This window comes from Prosopis cineraria, unplaced genomic scaffold, assembly GCF_029017545.1.
Source record: "Prosopis cineraria cultivar Desert tree isolate PC_DT_omini unplaced genomic scaffold, ASM2901754v1 PC13, whole genome shotgun sequence".
Lineage (NCBI taxonomy): Eukaryota > Viridiplantae > Streptophyta > Magnoliopsida > Fabales > Fabaceae > Prosopis > Prosopis cineraria.
This window is the reverse complement of record NW_026555344.1, coordinates 3,207,154-3,227,359: the sequence shown is the minus strand read 5'-3', so window position 1 is coordinate 3,227,359 and position 20,206 is coordinate 3,207,154. Positions and strand designations below refer to the sequence as shown.

The window sequence follows — 20,206 nt, the reverse complement described above, 5'->3', positions numbered from 1 at the left end:
CTCAACAGCACTTAGCGTCTCAGCCACTCACTCAACTTTGCTCTCATTCTCAATTTCTTCAGTGCGCCAAAGCCCTAACCCCTACCTTGCACTTTGCACTCTGATCTTGATCTGTTCGAACTTTGAAGGAACATGTCTGTGGGCTGATTTTTATTACTTCTGTTCTTATTGATTTTTTTCCTCTAATCTATTTTCGGTCTTTCCTCTAATTTTTTATTGAAGTTATGTATTTAAATCATTTGGAGTTTGGATTGTAACTAAAATATTATTTTCTTGGTGTTAGAAATTATTATGAATTTATTATGATTATAAGTGTTTTTATTATCTTAATTGAATTTGTTAAGTTGAAATAGATTATTGGTCATCACAGAGAAAAAAAAGAAAAAAAAAAGCTAAGTGAGTATTGGACTAATAGGACCAGTCTCCCAGTCTTATGGATCAAGTCCAGTCTTGTTAATTTCCAGATTTTCACAAGACCAGACCGGACTACGGGTTACCTAACCTAGTCCTTTTCATGAAAAAGACCAGACTCTGGGTTAGGCTAAAGTCCAGTCCAGTCCAGTCCCGTCCAATCTTTTATACAGCCCTAATATCCATATAATACTGTTTGTGAGGTATGAGGGGTTAGGCCTCCAAGGACCAACGTGGGTCCGCCCTGTCTCCGATCCCCACGTTAAGCTCCCACCTCTAAAATCAACATGATACTAGGAGTATATATTAATCCCACGCTACTTCACCAGCGAACAAAGTTTCCAGACAAAAGCCAAGTTTCAGCTGTAAGAAAATGCTAAAACCATCCATTCTCATCATCTTCTTAGTTTTCAAGAATGTGGTTTTTTCTTCTCCTCCAGATGACCCCATCAAGTGCACTTCCACCGACACTAACTGCACCATCACAAACTCCTACGGCACCTTCCCCGACCGGAGCACCTGTGGAGCATCCCGAGCACTGTACCCAACCACCGAGCAGGAGCTTATTTCCATGGTCGCTTCGGCATCAAAATCCAACACAAAAGTGAAAGCAGCCACCAGATATTCCCACAGCATTCCCAAGCTTGCATGCCCCGGAGGCCAAGAGGGCATCATAATAAGCACTAACAAGCTCAACCATATAGTGAACGTTGACGTGGAGAACAGAAGGATGACGGTAGAGAGCGGCGTCCTTCTGAGAGACCTCATCAATGAAGCGGCGACTAATGGGCTGGCTTTGCCTCATACGCCGTACTGGTGGGGACTGACGGTGGGGGGACTGTTGGCGACGGGGGCTCATGGTAGCTCTCTGTGGGGAAAGGGAAGTGCGGTTCATGAGCATGTGGTGTCGATGAGGATAGTGACGCCGGCGACGGCAGAAGAAGGGTATGCCAAAGTGAGGTGCCTAAGTGAGTCCGATGAAGATCTCAATGCAGCCAAGGTTTCTCTTGGCGTTCTTGGGGTTGTTTCTCAGGTATGTCTTCATCTTTATCCCGATAATACAATAACAGCATAAAGAGAGTACTACATGAGTAAATAGGAATTGGATAAAATAAAGAATAACGTACGTTCATGCGCTTCTAATTTCGTGTAATATATGGATATTGATCAATATTCAAAACTTTTTCAACCAAAAAAAAAAAAAATACGAACAGTCCCTCATAAACATCATTTGCAGGTAACCTTACAGTTAGAGCCGTTGTTTAAACGAGCGCTAAAGTACGTGATGAAGAATGATTCAGACTTGGGAGAGAAAGTGATTAGATTTGGGAAAGAGCACGAGTTCGGGGATGTCATGTGGTTTCCTGCGCAAAAGAAGGCAGTGTACAGAGTTGACGATCGAGTTTCCAATGATGAGTCTGGAAATGGCGTCTATGATTTCCTGGGATTTCGGTCAACTCCCTCTGCTGTCTTAGCTGCCAGCAGAGCCGCAGGTTACCCGTCTTCCCTGTTCATTTGCTTACATTAATTACAACAGAATTTATAACATTAAGTAGAGGAAAAAAAATTATTCATCACATTTATTCCAAATTTGAAGAAGTATTTATAGGTAAAAATGTAAATTTCAACAACCATTTATTATGTTTTTTTATAATTTTTTCTCATAAATGAATTGCATCGTTAAATTTAAAAAAGGTAAACGCTAATTACAAGAGCAATTTAGTCCAATTTTTTTATTTTAACATGATTATTAGGATTAATTAAATTTTTAAACTATGTGAGTTGGTTATTTTTCTCTTATATTTAAAAATAGAGTAGTTAGTTCAACACACATTTCATTAATGTGCAAACTTCTTAGGTGTGGAGAATCATTAATTTTAAAGTGAAAATATTTAAACAAAAAATAATAAAATTTTGGCTGCCTAGATTAAATCTGATAGATCATATTAAAAGATGCACATATGATCAATTATATTAATCAATGGTTCTCCTTAGCTAGTCCCTCCGTCCAAATGCATAAGATTTTTCTTTTGACAAAATAACACATACTAATGAAATTTATTGAATATATCTTACGATCTCAATTTTTGATAATTTTTCATTAATAAAAGATAGGAATATAACTTTATTTAATGAGTGAAACAATGAGAGGTGATATTGGAAGAGTATTATCATTAATAAAACCTTTTTTTAGAAAAATATTTTAAAATACTAAATTACCTATAAAAATGTCTTATATAATGAGACTAAATAAGATACCGAAACATTATTTGGTCTGGAGACGTCACAGTTTTGGACCAACTTAATGGGCTTGATATTTAATGGGAGGATTCTTTCACGGTCTAGATATTTAATATTCTCTTATTGTAACCACTACTTTGGATTCTTTCATGTCTTAATTTCTTATATGACCAAATAGGTAAACAATTACAACTTCAGCATTCAAGATGGGTAGAAGTATGAAATATACATAGACTATGTACCATTCTTTCCAGAAACAAAGTAAAGGGAAGTTGTATTTTTCTGTAACAGAGGAACTTCAAGAAGCAACAATGGACGCGATTGGAAAATGCCTTAGTGCAAAGTTGGCGACTGGGACGTCGGAGACATTGGCTTACGGTTTGACTAACAATGGTACTTGTGAACGCATTTTAACAAGCACCTTGTGAACACCTTCTTTCTTCATCCATAGTTGATTTAAACAACATTAATATATTCATCGTATAATAAATCATTTGTTTCTTTTTGCATAAATAATAGGCATACTATTTACTGGATACCCCGTGATCGGACAAAATAATCGCATGCAATCATCGGGGACGTGCCTAGGAAGCAAAGAAGACGCATTGATCAACATATGCCCTTGGGATTCCAGGCTCCAACTCCTGTTCTTTCACCAAACAGCATTCAGCATCTCCCTGTCTAAGATTAAAGGCTTCATCAAAGATGTGAAGAACCTAGTTGAATTAGAGCCACAGGCACTGTGTGGATTAGAGTTGAACAATGGCATTCTCATGCGCTATGTAAAAGCTTCGAGTGCTTACCTGGGGAAAACAGAAGATGCTATCGATTTTGACATCACTTACTACAGAAGCAAAGACCCATTATCTCCAAGACTTTTTGAAGACATTCTTGAGGAGATTGAGCAGATAGGGTTGTTCAAATATGGAGGGCTACCTCACTGGGGAAAAAATAGGAATTTAGCATTCAATGAAGTGATTAAAAAGTACCCAAATGTAGATAGGTTTTTAAGTGTGAAAAGTAAGTATGATCCACAAGAGATTTTCTCTAATGAGTGGACAGATCAGGTCCTGGGGTTAAAAGAAGGTGTAACAATACTCAAAGATGGGTGTGCTCTTGAAGGTTTGTGCATATGCTCGGAAGATCGTCACTGTGCACCAAGCAAGAAATATTACTGTAGGCCTGGAAAGGTTTATAAAGAAGCTAGGGTTTGCGCTTTTGAAAGTTGAGACTGATTTGAAGTCAAAGGGCTTTTTTATAGTGTCGCATTTCATGTTTCAGATGTTGCCGTCCCTGGGTTGCAGAAACTCAATTCATTTCCGATATGTGTGATATTAATATAACAGAAGTATATATGTGATCAGTAGTAGTTTGTAGTGTGAAAAATTGTCTTTGAAAGTTAGCATGATCTCCCGAACGTTCATTGTAAAATCTGGATCCATTACACAATTTGATCTTGAAAGAGGACAAAGAATATGGGAATAAGAAAACGAGGAAGATGCTAAACCTTCTGACCAGAATTCTATCGATAAGTCAGAGGTTCTTATATTATCCTCTTCTATGAGAAGAATAGTTGCTGGTTCCTCCGAGAGATCAGTTAACGATTCTACTTATCTACAGTGCATTCCACATGGAGAATCGACAGCTCAATGATGAAATGAATTGATGAATATTTCAATAAAAAAAATATTCATAATCTATATACTTGTTTTATGAATGTTGAAAATTAACTTTTTTATCGAAAGCTTTTAAAAATTGTTATTGTATTTTTTAAAATTAAAATCCAATTTTCTCAATGTTACATGTGTATTTTGCATTTGTAATGACTATACTTTTAGATAGAGTTGAAAAAACGGGTTGGCCTGATCCTATAGGACCGGCCCTTAACGGGCTCGAGCCTAAAAAGGCCAAGTTGTTTAAACTCGAGTTTCCTTTAGAGGGCCTATATTTAGAGCCTGGCCTTAAGTATAACGGGTTTAGGATTGGCCTTGCAAGCTTTGAGTCCTTTTACTTTTTTTTTTTACTTTTTTAAATTAAAAATAATTTATTCATTTTATTATAATATAAAATCTTACTTCAATGTTAAATCACATAAGCAACATTTTAATTCTTAATATCAACAATATATTGATTATACAAAAATTCCCATATTTCAAATAATAAAACATTAAAATTTATAAATTTCTAAATCAAGTCATACAATACAAAATTATATAAATATAAAAATAATCCTTTTATTAAAAAATATAATTAAAAATATTAACACACATACGTAATATGAATCAAATTATTTTCTAGAATCTAATTTAGATCAAATAATTACTTTTTTGTCCAAATATATCATAGTCTAGAATTAAACAAACCAAACTTTATCCAAAAAATATTAAGCCAACCAAAGTATTATGTAAATTTTAATTTAAAAAAATACTATAACAACTAAATATTTGAAAAATTATCAAAAATATCAATAGTATTATCATAATAAATAATATTTTAAAATATAAATAAATAAATGGGCCTAAATGGGCTAGCCCTTGACTCTACAGGGTTAACCCATTTAGGCCTTCGGCCCATTAGGGCTGAGTCTTATAAACTCGAGTTCTATTTTGAAGCTCTAAAACTTAAGTCCGGCCCTAGTAATTATCAAGCTTAAATGAGTTAGTCCTATGAGCTTAGCCCGTTTTCTTGACTTTACTTCTAGACAACTAACCCACTTATGATAAATGAATGCAAATTATATATATTTTTTAAAAAATTTATTTTACTTCTTCTGATCTTATTTATAAGTTACTTCCAGCATATTTTACTAAAATAAAAAAAAATCTTAAACTTTATTAAATTTATCTTAAAATTTAACAAGTTTTCACATTTATCCTTAAAAAATATTTTAAAAACTCATTACTGACATTTTTATTCAAAATATTTAATAAGGACAAAAATGTAAAGAAAAATGTTAAAAATTAACAAGTGTCTTATAAATAAGTCTAAATTTTTTCTTTTCTCTATGCCCTATAAATAGGGCCAGAGAAGTATAATTTTAGAAAAAAAAATTAAAATTATATTCTATTTATAAAATTAAGAAAATTTTCTATTTATAATATTGTTCAGTTTTTTTTTTTGAATTAGTTACATGGTCTTGATATTATTACCCTTAGTTTGGATGGAGAAAAGGACAGGGAAGAAGGAAAGTTAAGAGAGAAAATTTAAAAAAATAGTAAATAAATTTGTTATTTTTGGAAATCCCACTTCCTAGTTTTCTCCCTCCATTTTCTTTCTACCTTTTCCTCTATCCAAGCCAAGCTAAAGGTTCATCCAAGTTGGATCAAGTTATTGACCAGGTTTTTCTTTTTGACTAGAAGTTATTGACCAAGTTAATTGCATGAACAAACCTTAAAAAGTGACAACGTGATCAATGACTTTGAAAAATATAGTTGTTAATGTAACGTGTGGAGAATTACAAAAGGATGATGTAACTTTCTTGTATGGAATATATACATATATATACACAAGCACGTCATTATATTTAATTGATTCTGGAATTCGTTCACATTTTTAATTTGATCCAGATAAATACAATTTGATCTAGCCATCCAACTCGTGTGAAGCAAATATATAGACGAATTTTCAAAATACTCGTGTCTATCTGATGAAATATAAAAGTGAAAGATTGCAAAATTAAAATTTAATATATATTCAAATAATGGTCAAGTTGATCATTAATTTGATATATATACAAAAAATAAAACCGTTTTCGTAGCGACGTAATGTTGTAGCCGCGCAATTGATAGATAGAATATGATTTTGATTTAGTAAGTAACTTAAATTTACTTATTCAATGAGTGTCTCGATTATAATCATTGAATTTTATCAATACTTGAACATTATCAATATATATTTTCATTCAAAAATTTAAAACAATTTCCATGATCAAAACACTTCACATTCAAAAATTTGAGATTAATTTGATGATTTATGAGTATTATATGACAAAATATATTATGACTGTTAGATTTATTTAATCTAACGATTTTTATCATGTCACAAGAGACACTTATTGAATGAATATATTCAAACTATTCACGGAATTCAAATCTAGTTGGAAAGTTGACTGTGTTATAGTTAAAAGTTCCTTGTATGTTATTGCCTTCTGGTGTGTCATTTGGTTGTTGGAAATTTATGTGAAAAAAATGAATTGTGCTAAACCGTGTTCTTCGTAATAAGTTGCGTCGTAGAACGAAATTCAAAACTCAAGTATGAGCGAATGGCCAAGTCATCCAGGAATTTAAGACTAATTAAAACGCAAGTAAAAGGATAAGGGATTAAATTAATTAGAATGAAAGCAATGTTTAATTAGCTAGAAATGAATGCCACAGGAAACACGAGGATTTAAATTAAAATAATGAAACGAATATTTTGATTAATGGAACACCAGAACACCGCGAGGATGATTATTAATTGTGTTCTGATTACTTCGATTATATATATTCTTAATGTTTTCTGGATTTGATATCTAATCTGCCACTGGTGATCTCATCTCAGCATTCAGATTCCATCTACATTAGTAATAAGTTTGTTTGGTTCACATTTATATTTTAATTTGATTATTGATTATTATTATTTGAAAAGTTAAGTTGATAGTTCAGGGATTTTTTAGTTTTTATTTTTTTGAATAAAATACTAAAAATATAAATAAACATTAGAAAAAAATTTCTATCCTGATTAAATCTAAACAGCTAAATTTACTGTTGAAACTTGAAACCAGGTGGCAGATTAACAATGAAGAACCTGTTATATGTTTTTCAGCAATTACAAGTCAAAACAGCTAATTATTTGATCATTAATTATTTGATTATTAATTATTCAGCTAAATTCGATTATTAATTATTTAATCGACCCCCGAGGAGGTTGCGAATAATTGAATATTAAAGAGCAAGCTGTCTTGGTAATCCCTTTCCTCTCTGAATGTATTGATATATGTATATTCATTTAACCTCGTTAAACCTGTTTCCAAGAATAACGTTTAATATGTAGGTATAATTAATATTCCTTCTCCTGAATTATAAAATACTTTTAGATAAAATTTTACGTATTAATAAATCTCATTAAATATACTTAACAATCTTTTTTTTCAAAATAAAATTATAAAATTTCACAAATGCCCTTCATTTAATATCTTGAAAAAAGAGAGGGACAAAAATTAAATAGAGAGAGATAAAAGATAATATTAAAATAAGTTTATTTAATAAAATTTTAATATTCTCAAAGTATTTTATATTTTGAGATATCAATTTTCCTTCAAAAGTGCCTTATAATTTAGACTGAAAGAAGTAATTATTTTTTAAAATATACTGCTTCTAAGTGTAATTAATATATTTGTTTCAAAGCATTTGAGGACTTGAGGTTCAAAATATTGTGGCATCAAATAGAGGCTAAAAATAAAAAGGGAAAACTAAATTTCACATAATAAATAAATTTTGGTACCTCCTCAGTTTATGTTTGTCAATAATAGGACTTGTATTTAGCAACAAAAGAAATATTATTTCCTGGATCTCAAATATAAGACACCAATACCTATGTGCCAATAAATTGTTTTTTGGCCGAACAATAAAATTTATTAAAGTTAGTTAAACATATTAAATTTGTAACAGAACATATTTCTTATATCTACCCCTTAATTAATTATTGGCCTTTCCTGTTTATGAATCCCATATTTCTTTCTCATGTTTTGTTGAATCCCATTTTACCCGCATAAATATAAAGCATTGAGTGCCTGGACACAATAAAGATATAGTAGAAAGAAGAAGAAAATGGATAGTCTAATGAATAATCATGACTTATAAGTGATATTTTTGTAAATAAAGTATTAAATATTAATAAAAAATTTTGTAATATTGTTTCCATTTTGGTAACAAAAGTTTTTTCATTTTTTATAAAAGAAAAATTTTCATCCATTTTATTGCTGGTGGCAACAAGGAAAGAAAACAAAAATATGTGCTGTTTATTTATATAAATGTATACCTAAAAAAAGCTCCCATATATATAAATTTAAAAAATTAAAAAATATTATTTTTAATTCATACCTAATCTACTTTTAATTTTTTTAAAATTTATACCTATGGGAAGCTTTATGTACTTGTTATTTATTATTTATTTTTTTAAGTATATATGAAAGCATTTTTATTTTAAAATGCTCCTATATAGTTAACATACCGGAGCATCTGAACTTAAAAACACTTAAAAACACTTTTTTAAAAAATGTATAATATATTTACTTACAAACGTTCCATTATGAGCGCTTCGATTGCTTATTTTATAGTAGTGTAGTCTATTCATTAAAAAATATTAACAACTGGAATGAAAGTTTTAATTTTTTTTTATATTTAGGGACAAAAGGGGTATATTCATTGCTTGTAATCATGACGAGGCTGCTAATCTTTTGTGGTCCTTGATAGAGACGAGAATGCTAAAAATAGTTATTAAGATTCTTAGGTTCAAATTTCTTGTCTAATTGCGTGTCTATTTTTTCAGCCACTATCAACACATCAACTTTTCCAACCTTCCAACGTGTAGTCATCAATCAAATAGGTCCACGGTGCTTCGATTACGCCACGTGGAAACCGGGGGGAAGTTACAGGATGATTGGACCAAATTTAACGCCGACAGAGACAAGAAGACACGAAACTCGGCTTAGCCGATAGTCTCTCAACTTGATCGCTCGTGTTATTAATTTTTTATCACAATTTTTTATTTCACTTTTTATTAAATATTAGTAAAAAATATTGTTAATATATACGTACACACTAGATTTTACCGTGTGATGCATGAAAATATTAACACTCAATTTTTTTTAAAGAGAATACAAAAGAAGAGAAAATTTTAATGAGTTCAATTTTTTTAAAAAACTAAAAAAAATATATTATAAATTTTTTAGAGAGAAGTCAAAGAAAAAAATATAAATAATCAATTGAAATAATCAACTAAAAATTTTATTTGAAAATTTTATAATAAGTAATAGTTTATAGAAAGTGTGAAATAAAAATTATGTGGATCGTTGCAAATAAATAATTATAATAATAAAGATAACTATATGTTTTTATTGCCTGTAATATTTGTGATTAGAAAATAGAAATAAAAAATAAATTGTTTTATTGTAAAATTTTTTATCTCATGTATAATCAAATATAGATAACAATTTATTTTAATCTATGAATTGTTATATCCATATAAATTAAAATTTTAAAATATATATCTCGTTTTATATTTTTTTCCTTTTTAAAGAATTTTTTTCTTTAAATTGCATGAATATCTTATTTTGCTTTAGCATTGGGCATAATAACAATAGGAGGATAAAAATCAATTCCTATTGCAAGATATACCTACACTTAGTGTCCAACCATGACTTGAATAAGACTGTATCTAATAGAAAAATACATTTAAGAAATGAAAAAATATAAAAAACAATTTGTTTCATTCTTACACAAATTATTTTAAAATATAATATCATGTGCATGTAAAAAATATAAAAAAAATTTTATATGTGATCCCCACATTAACCAAAATTTAAACAACATACTAGTTAAAAATTTATTACTTATTTTATTTAAGGATTTCGTATCCTTATGCACATAAAAGATGTAAATAGTACAATTTTTTTTTTGGATACAGTTATCTCACTAAGTTAGATTTGATTATTGTTCAGTACAATTTAATGTAGCTCTTTTGAAAATGTTTTTTGCATTCATACAATTTTTTATTATACAATGTTTCACCTCATCAACATCTTTCTATTTTATAACTTGTCATTTTGTGTATATTAAAATCATAAATGACATATTTTATAAGCATAATTTATGACCATTTCACTTTGTAATTAAAATTTAAAAATTAAAAACTAAATCAGAACATACATAAATAAAAAATATGTTAAAATACCATCATTCAATATAGACGATAGTTGGTTCTACTTTAAAATTTGTTACGTAATGCATGTGTTAAAAAAGGATGGCAAAACTTTAGTCCCTTAAGTTTGCTTCAGTAGCAATTTAATGTTTCAAGTTTATTGTTTAAAAAAAAATGTAACATATTTCTCCGGTCCTATTTATAGGGCAGTGAAAAAAGAAAAAAATTAATCATATTTATAGAGCACTTGTTAATTTTTAATTTTTTTATTTATATTTTTACTCTAATTAAATACTTTGAAAAAAATGCCAATAATGATATTTGATAATATTTATTAGGGGGTAAAAGTAAAAACTTATTAAATTTTAAAATAAAGTTAATAAAGTTTAAGATTCTTCAAAGAAATATATTGAAAGTGACCTATAAATAGAATTAGAAGGAATACCATTAAAATTTAAAAACATATATAAAAAATATAAAATTGACAGCCACATAAATTTATGATGAAATCAAAATGACTTGACAGCAATTTTTTTTCCATTTAGCCATTTGTAACATATCAAGTCATTAACATACTCTACATGTCAGATTATTTCAAGAGTCCATTTGTGTTTCAAAACCTAAAAGATTAAAGTGACTGTTTAAAAAAATGTAATGAATTAAATTTGATAAAAATTAAACTTAAGAAACTAAATCAATAGCTAAGCAAATTTGAGGGATTAAAAATTTCATTATTCTTTAACAAATAAACAACATATTTTATTTTAAAACTTGTTATCCCATGGATATTAAATATATGAAAACCAACTTATTGTAGTTTAAAATTTATTGTAATGGGTAACAAACTTAAAATACATCTTATGTGTAAATATATGAAATTTATTTTATGAAAATTTCTTTTATCATTTAATTTATTACCTTGTGCAGGTAGATCAAAATTTTTATAATTTGTGAAAAATTAAATTTAATTTTTTTTATAAGTTCCCCGTTTACATTTTTATTATATGTTCGAAATTTACCACTTACTTTTTTATTTTGGTCCCTCATCACATTTTTTAAACCAGCCTCCGCATTCTCTTTTAACATAGAAATTAAAATAAAAAAATTACTGGGTTTTACAGTACCCAAACCACATTTACAATAAAAAGTAGAGACATTAAAACATAATTTTAAAATTATAATTGATTGTACTTGTCTACAATATTTAATGCAGGCAACTTTAATCTTTTAAAATAAAATTTTAAAATTTTACAAAAATAGTTGAATAATGGTAAAATTATAGCAATTTACTTTAGATTTGAATTCAATAAACGGCTTAAATTCACTTATTCAGCAAGTATATTAATTATATCTATTGAATTATATTAATACTTAAAAATTATTAAGATATTTTTTTAAAAAATTTCAAAATAACTCTATAATCAAAACACTTCTCACATATATTGCCCCCTCCAAACATTTAAGATTTATTCATTAAATACATGATAAAATATCTTAAAACAATTCAATTAAATCAAACAATTATTGTCATGTCATGTGTGATACTCATTAAATGAGAAGATTTATGTTACTCATTAAATCTAAATCTAATTTATTTTACAAAATCATTGTAGTTCTATTGCAATACATTGACAAATTTTACTATATATTTCCTCTGTTATTAAATATAACCAAATTTTCATATGCGTTGTTGTTATTTTTGTAAGCAAAGCAATAATTAAAAAAAATTTATGATATATTTCCTTAACTACTCTTCATTAAATGATAGTACCATTAAATTAGGACAAAATAAATTATTAATCAAAAGTATATCTTAATCCATCCCTTTCAATTTTAGACATAATTATTAGGATTAATCATTTTTAAACTATGTAAACGGATTATAATTTGCTCATGTATAAAAAGCGGAGGGAATAAGTTGATTGATTAAAATAATAAAACATTCTATTTATAATTTTCTTTTTAAAATTTTTATATACACTTGATTATCCTATACACATACAAAATACAACCAACAAATGACAAGTCTCCTACCTTTAAAAAAAAAAAAATAGGTCTCATACATATTATTTTCATTAAGAGTCTCATATCTACAAGCATTTTTTACAACTATTTATTATTTATTATTTAAATTTTTATTTTATATTCAATTAATGATCTTATACATATATAAAATATAAGCAACAAATGGAAAGTCTCCTATATTTACAAACAAACAAAAAATAGATCTCATACATATTTTTATTAAGAGTTTCATATCTATAAGCATTTTTTAGTATGGGCCACACACGTATTTTTAAATCTTCATTATAAATCCCACATGAACTATAGATATGCAATGATTAATTTAAAAAAAAAATGATTACTGTTCATACAATATTAAACGAACGGTACCGTGATAAACTTTGCAAATATATAAGAAAAGGTATAAGGTTTGGGTTTTAAAAACTGGGACCTTTTTCTATAAAGTGGTTTTTTTTTTTGCTTTTAAAAAAAGGCTTGGACCATGACCCGTATTTAAAATTTCCCTAAAAAATGAAATGTTTTTAATTTATAAATTAAATTTGGATTTTAGATTTGTATTTTGTATCTTATACTTTTCTTCTAAAAGTGTTAGATGTCCTGTATTAATATATAGTAAAATAAGTAGCACTCTTCGAAAGAAAGTATAGGAAAACAATGCACTTTAACATTAAAATTTAATAAATATTATTAAAATATTTAATATTTTATTAAGAAAATGATTTTTTAACAAAATTAATATCGATTAAGTTTCTTAAATTTTTTATATTATTCTTTATAATTTTTGTTTGTTAACTAATGATTAAATTAACAAGGATTAAAGTGTATTTTTTGCTTATACTTTTTTGAAAATGGTTTAGGAAAAAAAAATACCCCACTTATTACCACATCCTGCTAATCGCTCCTTGAAAAAATATACAGGAAAAGAAATGCACTTTTGCCAAGCGTGGCTTGAGATCGATGCCTGATTTCTTGAGCACAATGGAACCCCCCCCTTTCTTTTCCGGAATTAGTTTGTGTTTTGGCTAGGGACTGGGATAACGCCAGTAGCAATTTAGGCTAGCCTGGTACTGGCTTCGTTTGTATAAAAAAAAAAGAAAGAAAAAAAGAAATGCACTTTAATGTGATTGTGTGGAAGCCATTTGCTTAGTATATGTAGAGAGTGTGACCATGCTCATCCATTTTTTTGACATAATTGGGGAAGCACGCCTGATGTATCACAGAGACTAGGATGCAGTTCTATATCATTAATTTTCTTAGGAAATGTAATATTTATGCCAATTGTTTGCTTACTTTAGGCTTCTTTTTTTTTGTGCTTTTAATCATCTCTGCCTTTTCATCAAGAGGCAGCGAGTGATGAGAGAGATCTGTTGAACTATAAATATTTGTAATTTATTCGACAAGTAAAATAGTTCCATGGACCATACCGTCCCGTTTACTGGCTAATATCATATGGGAGTGTAAAATGGAGGGTTGTGATGGATTTCATTCCCATCTTTTAATGATCATCTTTGGCAGCCTTGTCGTTTTATCTGCCCCTTGTGCTTGTGCTTCTCTCCCTTAGGTTGTGTTTGGTTGGGATTTTTAATCCCCTTTAAATTGGGTTTTCTTTTTTTTCAAGAAGAGCCAAGTATCTTAACTAATTTGACCCCAGTAATTTTCTTATATTCCATAAATACCCATCAGTCAAAAAAAAAAACAAACAAACAAACAAACAAACAAACTCCGTCTCCTGTGCTCGACTTCCCAGCCTCTTGTCATTCTCCATCAAGCTTTCTCCGACGAGTTTCCCTTCATTGTCATTCATGCTGCAGTTGAATCCATCTTAGCTGTTGATATAAGTCAAATCAATGGCAACACCCCTCCCCTATTCTCCTCCATGTAGATGAAGGAGGTCGCCATTGTGTTGCGGTTCAATCTGTACGAGGAGGAGAAAGTGGCCGTCCCTCGTTGCAGACTCTGACTCTAAGCTTTAGTTTGGCCATCAACAGAGTGAATAGAGAATGAGGAAGTCTGCACTTTGCTAGTTTAATTTGGAATTGGAAGTCGGTGGAGGCTAGCTTGAAGGAAGGGCAAAGGCTTGAAGTGGAGTGATTAATTCCTCTGTCCGTGTGGTTCCAGTGATTAGAAACATGCTTTTGAATTTTGGAAAATTCAATAAACACATGGCTGGGAATTTATTTATTTTTTTGTTTATTTAAGAATAATGTTTTTGCATGTATTTTTAATTACTGATCTGATCATCTAAACAATCCAGGTTCAAACGATTGTCTATTACAAAATTCTTTTGTGGTGTAAATTAATTTATATATACAAGATAGAAGTGAAAAAAATAAAAGATAATATATATGTGTGTGTGGGTATAATAGTAAATTAATTATTATGCCTCCTCTCTCCTTTCCTTCTAAAACAAACAGGGATCATTAAAAAATCCTTCCCCTCTTCTACCCTCCTCTCTAATAAAACCAAATAAGTTAATATAAAGACTCTCCCCTCCCCTCCCTGCTCACAGACCAAACACAGCCTTAAGTAAACTAATAAAACTCTCGTAATCGACGTATGTCCGACCTGGCCTTGATACACACAAACACGCACGCACTCACCGAACTTCTTAGGTATCTCGAATATTAAATTGATACAGGTTGAAAAGTCATGGCTTAGAACTAACATTAATTAAGCACGCATTAGTCTTTATTGATAAGTCCGATCATTAGGCCACTGGTGATAAAATATTATATGTAGACATTCGCATCGTCGTTAAGATTTATGGCACGTGATCATGATTTTACACGATCGATCAGGCCAAAATATTCAGCTACTTAATTTGAAGTCAAATTTCCACCACCCTCTCTTTTCTCTCTATATAATGCTGCACGAACAAACAAACTTTACATCGAAAAAGAAGACTTTCAACCATGAAAATGCTTAAGTTATCTCTCATCGTCTTCTTGATAGTTTTCATGAATGGGGTTTTTTCTTCTCCGCCAGATGACCCCGTCGAGTGCGCTTCCGGCAACAAAGACTGCACCATTACCAACTCCTACGGTGTCTTCCCTGATCGGAGCACCTGCCGAGCTTCCCAAGTACTGTACCCAACCACGGAGCAAGAGCTGATATCCATGGTGGTTTCGGCATCAAAATCCAACACAAAAGTGAAAGCAGCCACCAGATATTCCCACAGCATCCCCAAGCTTGCTTGCCCTGGAGGCCAAGACGGGATCTTGATAAGCACAAACAAGCTCAACCATATAGTGAAGGTGGATGCAGAGAGCAGAAGGATGACGGTGGAGAGCGGGGTCCTTCTGAGAGAAGTGATCAGTGAAGCGGCGAAGAAAGGGTTGACTCTGCCGTATACGCCGTACTGGTGGGGAATAACGGTGGGGGGATTGTTAGCGACGGGGGCTCATGGGAGCTCGCTGTGGGGGAAGGGCAGTGCAATTCATGAGTATGTGGTCTCGATGAGGATTGTGACGCCGGCGACGGCGGAAGAAGGGCATGCGAAGGTAAGGAGCCTGAGTGAGTCAGATGAAGAACTGAAAGCAGCCAAGGTTTCTCTTGGGGTTCTCGGGGTTGTTTCTCAGGTATGACTCCGAATAATAATAATAATATATGACTGGCTGAATATATTAGGCCTCAATGAACCGAAATAACCAAGTTCTGCGGTAATTTTTTCAAGCTTCGAATTTACTCGGGTCGGCCCAAATATTTAAATTATCAATTTTTTATTTTAAAATTAATTTTAATTTTAATTTTTACTTTAAAATTAATTATTTTTATTTTATAAAAATATAAACTATATTGTTTGAAATACTTAAACAAGGTAGAATACTCGAACTTTTTAAAAAAATATGCAGGTTTTAAGATTTAAAACAATATTGAAATATATTTTAACTATTAATTTGAAAATTTTATAGATTTTTTCAAAAACAGATTTTTTATATTAAAAATAACAGAAATATTACAATATAAATATTTTAATTTTTTTAAAAATATTTATAATAATATACTCAAATATATATTTTCTTAATATAAAATGTTCTAAAATTTTGAAAATTAATTAATATTTAATATATTTTAAAAAAAAATTTAGTCAGGCCAAGCTCGGAATCAATCAGCTTGACCCAAATTTTTTTAGGTCATTCAGCTTCGTTCAATTAGGTCTGAACATAAAAAATCGTTTTTTTATCAAGATTAGTCTTAAATTTTTTTAGACTAACTTAAATTACCATATTTAATTATAGATGGTCACGTGGGCCATATTGGACTGCTATTATCAAACGTCATTGGCTAGCCTTCCCAATCGTGCCCATTTATTTTTATATACATAGTGATCGATTATATAATCAGTAATTTTTCGTTTAAGAAATTCCAATCAAATCTTTTATGCATAATTTGTCACTCATCGAAACGAAATAATAATTTTTTACCTAAAAAATATTTTTTGTGTTGAATTAAAAATATATATTTTACCAAAAACTAATAAAAAATATGGTTATTATTCAATACTTAAAAACAATTATGAGAATATAGTATGCTACTCCTTCCCATCTTTTTTATAATTTATAGAGAGAAATATTTTTTTATCCGATTTATAAATCAAGGTAATAGTTTTTTTTCACAAGTTTCTCTTTTAACACGTTATTAAAAAATATATATATATTTAATTAATAAAGATAAAATTAAAACTTAATTAAAATTTTTGGCGTTATCCATTTCAAACTGACTTTTTGCTTAATAATTAATAGTCTCTCGTGTCATATTTATAGAATAGAGAGAAAAAATTTTCTTTCTCATTTATAAGTTACATTATTAAATTTTCATAACAATTTTTTTATCCTCTATTGAATATTGGAAAGAAAAAAATATTGTTAAAGTATGCATATTCAATATGAACAAATTTGATAACTAATTATTAAATTTTTAGACAAAGTTAATGTGATTTAAAATTTTTTTTGATACTAATAAAATATATTAAAAGTAACTTATAAATAGGATTAAAATAGTATATACTTATATTGCAGAAAACTTTGAAACTTTTTGATTCGCATATGTACTAAGAATTGATCAAATGGCCGGCATTCTTTTGTTAGAATTCTATGTCATCTTGATTGTCATGCATTCCTTCCTGTCCATAATATAAGTACTTTTCTTTCAGCTAATCTTTGATCAAAATTAAGGAACTTAGTATTTGAAAAAAAATTACTATTTTATCCTTTCTATTTATTAATCTGGATTTTTGTTTCTGTGAATTTATAACCTTCTTTTCACTTATTATAAATTGAAATTAAAGGTTAAAAAGAAAAATAGTATATATTTTACAGAAAATAAGAATTTTATTTGTATGTGAATTTTTGTGAAAAATTGCTTATACTTTGGACAAGAGGGAGCACAAAATATGCCTTATATAGCTTAATTATTACAAAGAAAGTTGACTTTACTAAAATAATGTAACAGTAACAAAAATTCAAATTAAATTTGTGTGGATTATTATATTGACACAACTATATATATATATATATATATATATTAGTTTCCAAGTTGATATGTTCTGTCTTTGGAAAATTTCCCGCGAAGCTACAACTCAATTGAAATAGATTGGGCGAACTATTTTATGTAATAAAAAAATATATTTAAGTTTAATTTAACTGGCCAGCTCGGGACACATTGATTTGGAAGATAGGAAAACATTACATAAAACAACTTGTGTTTTGTTCCTATCCTAAAGTTGTGACATTGACCCTGCAGCTTCTTCGTTGATCCTATTTTCTACACACGTGAAGGCAAAACATGATGAAATATAAAAAAGGAGAATTCCATACAACTCCCTCAGAACATATTTAAATACTAAAAAATCTATTGACAACTTAACAAAACTATATATATATATATGTATGTATGTATGTATATCATAGTATTTAATTGTATTGTGTAAAAGAGTGGTTTTGACTGTATTGTAATAATTATATGCATGTAATCGGTGAATCTGCAGGTGACCCTACAGCTAGAGCCCATGTTTAAACGAGCTCTTACATATGTGGAAAAGGATGATTCAGATTTGGGAGAGGAATTGGTGAGGTTTGGAGAAAAGCACGAGTTTGGTGACGTAGGGTGGTTTCCATCACAGAAGAGGGCATTGTATAGAGTTGACGATCGAGTTTCCTTCAATCACTCTGGAAATGGTCTCTATGATTTCATCCCTTTTCGTCCCACTCTCACTGCTACTTTAGCTGCTACCAGAGGCACTGGTTAGTTTAATTTAGCTTCCATTTTTATCATTTTCTTGCATATTCTTTGACTCTGGTTCGATAATTCACATATTTCACAATGCTTAAAATTGATATGAAATACATAAATTTACTAGCCTTAAAGCAGTCTTCCCAAAGCTAAGCTAGGTAGAACTTGAATCTTTGCATAACAGAGGAGCTTCAAGAAAAAACAAGGGACGCTAATGGCAAATGCGTTGGTGCCAAGCTGGTGACTGGAACGCTCAAGACCGCTGCCTATGGCTTGACTAACAACGGTACTCAATCTTTTTTCATCTACACATTTCAACAAACACTTTTAGAACACTCGTTTCTTCGTTCGTCCTTATATAGTTACCTCGAACCATATTAAAAATCATGACCTTTTGGATTCTTTCTGCTAAAACAGGTATACTCTTTACTGGGTACCCCGTGGTTGGACCAAACAATCGCATGCAATCATCTGGCACCTGCCTAGACAGTTTAGAAGACGGAAAAATCACCATTTGCCCTTGGGATTCTAGACTCCAACTCCAATTCTTCCACCAAACAGCCTTCAGCATCTCCTTGTCTAACATTCCAGGCTTCATCAAAGATGTGCAGAAGCTAGTTGAATTGGAGCCACAAGCACTGTGTGGATTGGAGCTCAACAATGGAATCCTGATGCGCTATGTCAAAGCGTCGAGTGCTTACATGGGGAAAACAGACGACGCTGTTGATTTCGACATCACTTACTTTAGAAGCAAGAATCCTTTATCTCCGAGGCTTTTTGAGGACATTTATGAGGAGATTGAGCAGATAGGGTTGTTCAAATATGGAGGCTTACCCCACTGGGGAAAGAACAGGAACTTAGCATTCGTTGAAGCGATCAAGAAGTACCCAAATGCTGACAAGTTCTTGAGCGTGAAAAACAAGTATGATCCTCAAGGGATTTTCTCTAGCGAATGGACAGATCAGGTTCTAGGGCTGAAAGAAGGCGTGGCAATATTGAAAGATGGATGTGCTCTTGAAGGTTTGTGCATTTGCTCAGAAGATCGTCACTGTGCACCAAGCAAGAAGTATTATTGCCGGCCTGGAAGGGTTTATAAGGAAGCTAGGGTCTGTGCTTTCGACGCTAGTGCTAAGTTGAAGGACGAGCTTTGAAGATAGGATGCTTCGAATCAAAAGAGGGCATTTCATAATGTACTAATAATATTTTGAGACGTGCTGATCTTTTGTCGTAGAAACACTTCCATTTATGGTCTCTGATATTAATTTAATAAAAGGAGTATGATTCTTGTAATAATTTATTTTATGTCAATGCCATTTACTTTTTTCTCACAATCAGAAAGTGAAAAACATGATTTGGATTTTTTCTTGCAAAAATGTAAATTTACTCTTTATAATTTCAC

General features: G+C 30.2%; 2 protein-coding genes across 2 annotated transcripts; both read left to right on the top strand.

Moving 5' to 3' along the window:
• The first annotated feature begins 743 nt into the window (after nt 1-743).
• Nucleotides 744-4,015, top strand: LOC129291580 (probable L-gulonolactone oxidase 6). Its single transcript, XM_054929034.1, has 4 exons — nt 744-1,444; nt 1,649-1,904; nt 2,944-3,045; nt 3,172-4,015. The coding sequence occupies exons 1-4, from the start codon at nt 785-787 to the stop codon at nt 3,879-3,881; spliced, it is 1,728 nt and encodes a 575-aa protein (XP_054785009.1). The 5' UTR covers nt 744-784; the 3' UTR covers nt 3,882-4,015.
• An 11,442-nt stretch (nt 4,016-15,457) lies between these two features.
• On the top strand, nt 15,458-20,100 carry LOC129290401 (probable L-gulonolactone oxidase 6). The gene is made up of 4 exons (XM_054927161.1): nt 15,458-16,154; nt 18,563-18,818; nt 18,992-19,093; nt 19,225-20,100. The coding sequence occupies exons 1-4, from the start codon at nt 15,489-15,491 to the stop codon at nt 19,956-19,958; spliced, it is 1,758 nt and encodes a 585-aa protein (XP_054783136.1). The 5' UTR covers nt 15,458-15,488; the 3' UTR covers nt 19,959-20,100.
• Nucleotides 20,101-20,206: the final 106 nt, after the last annotated feature.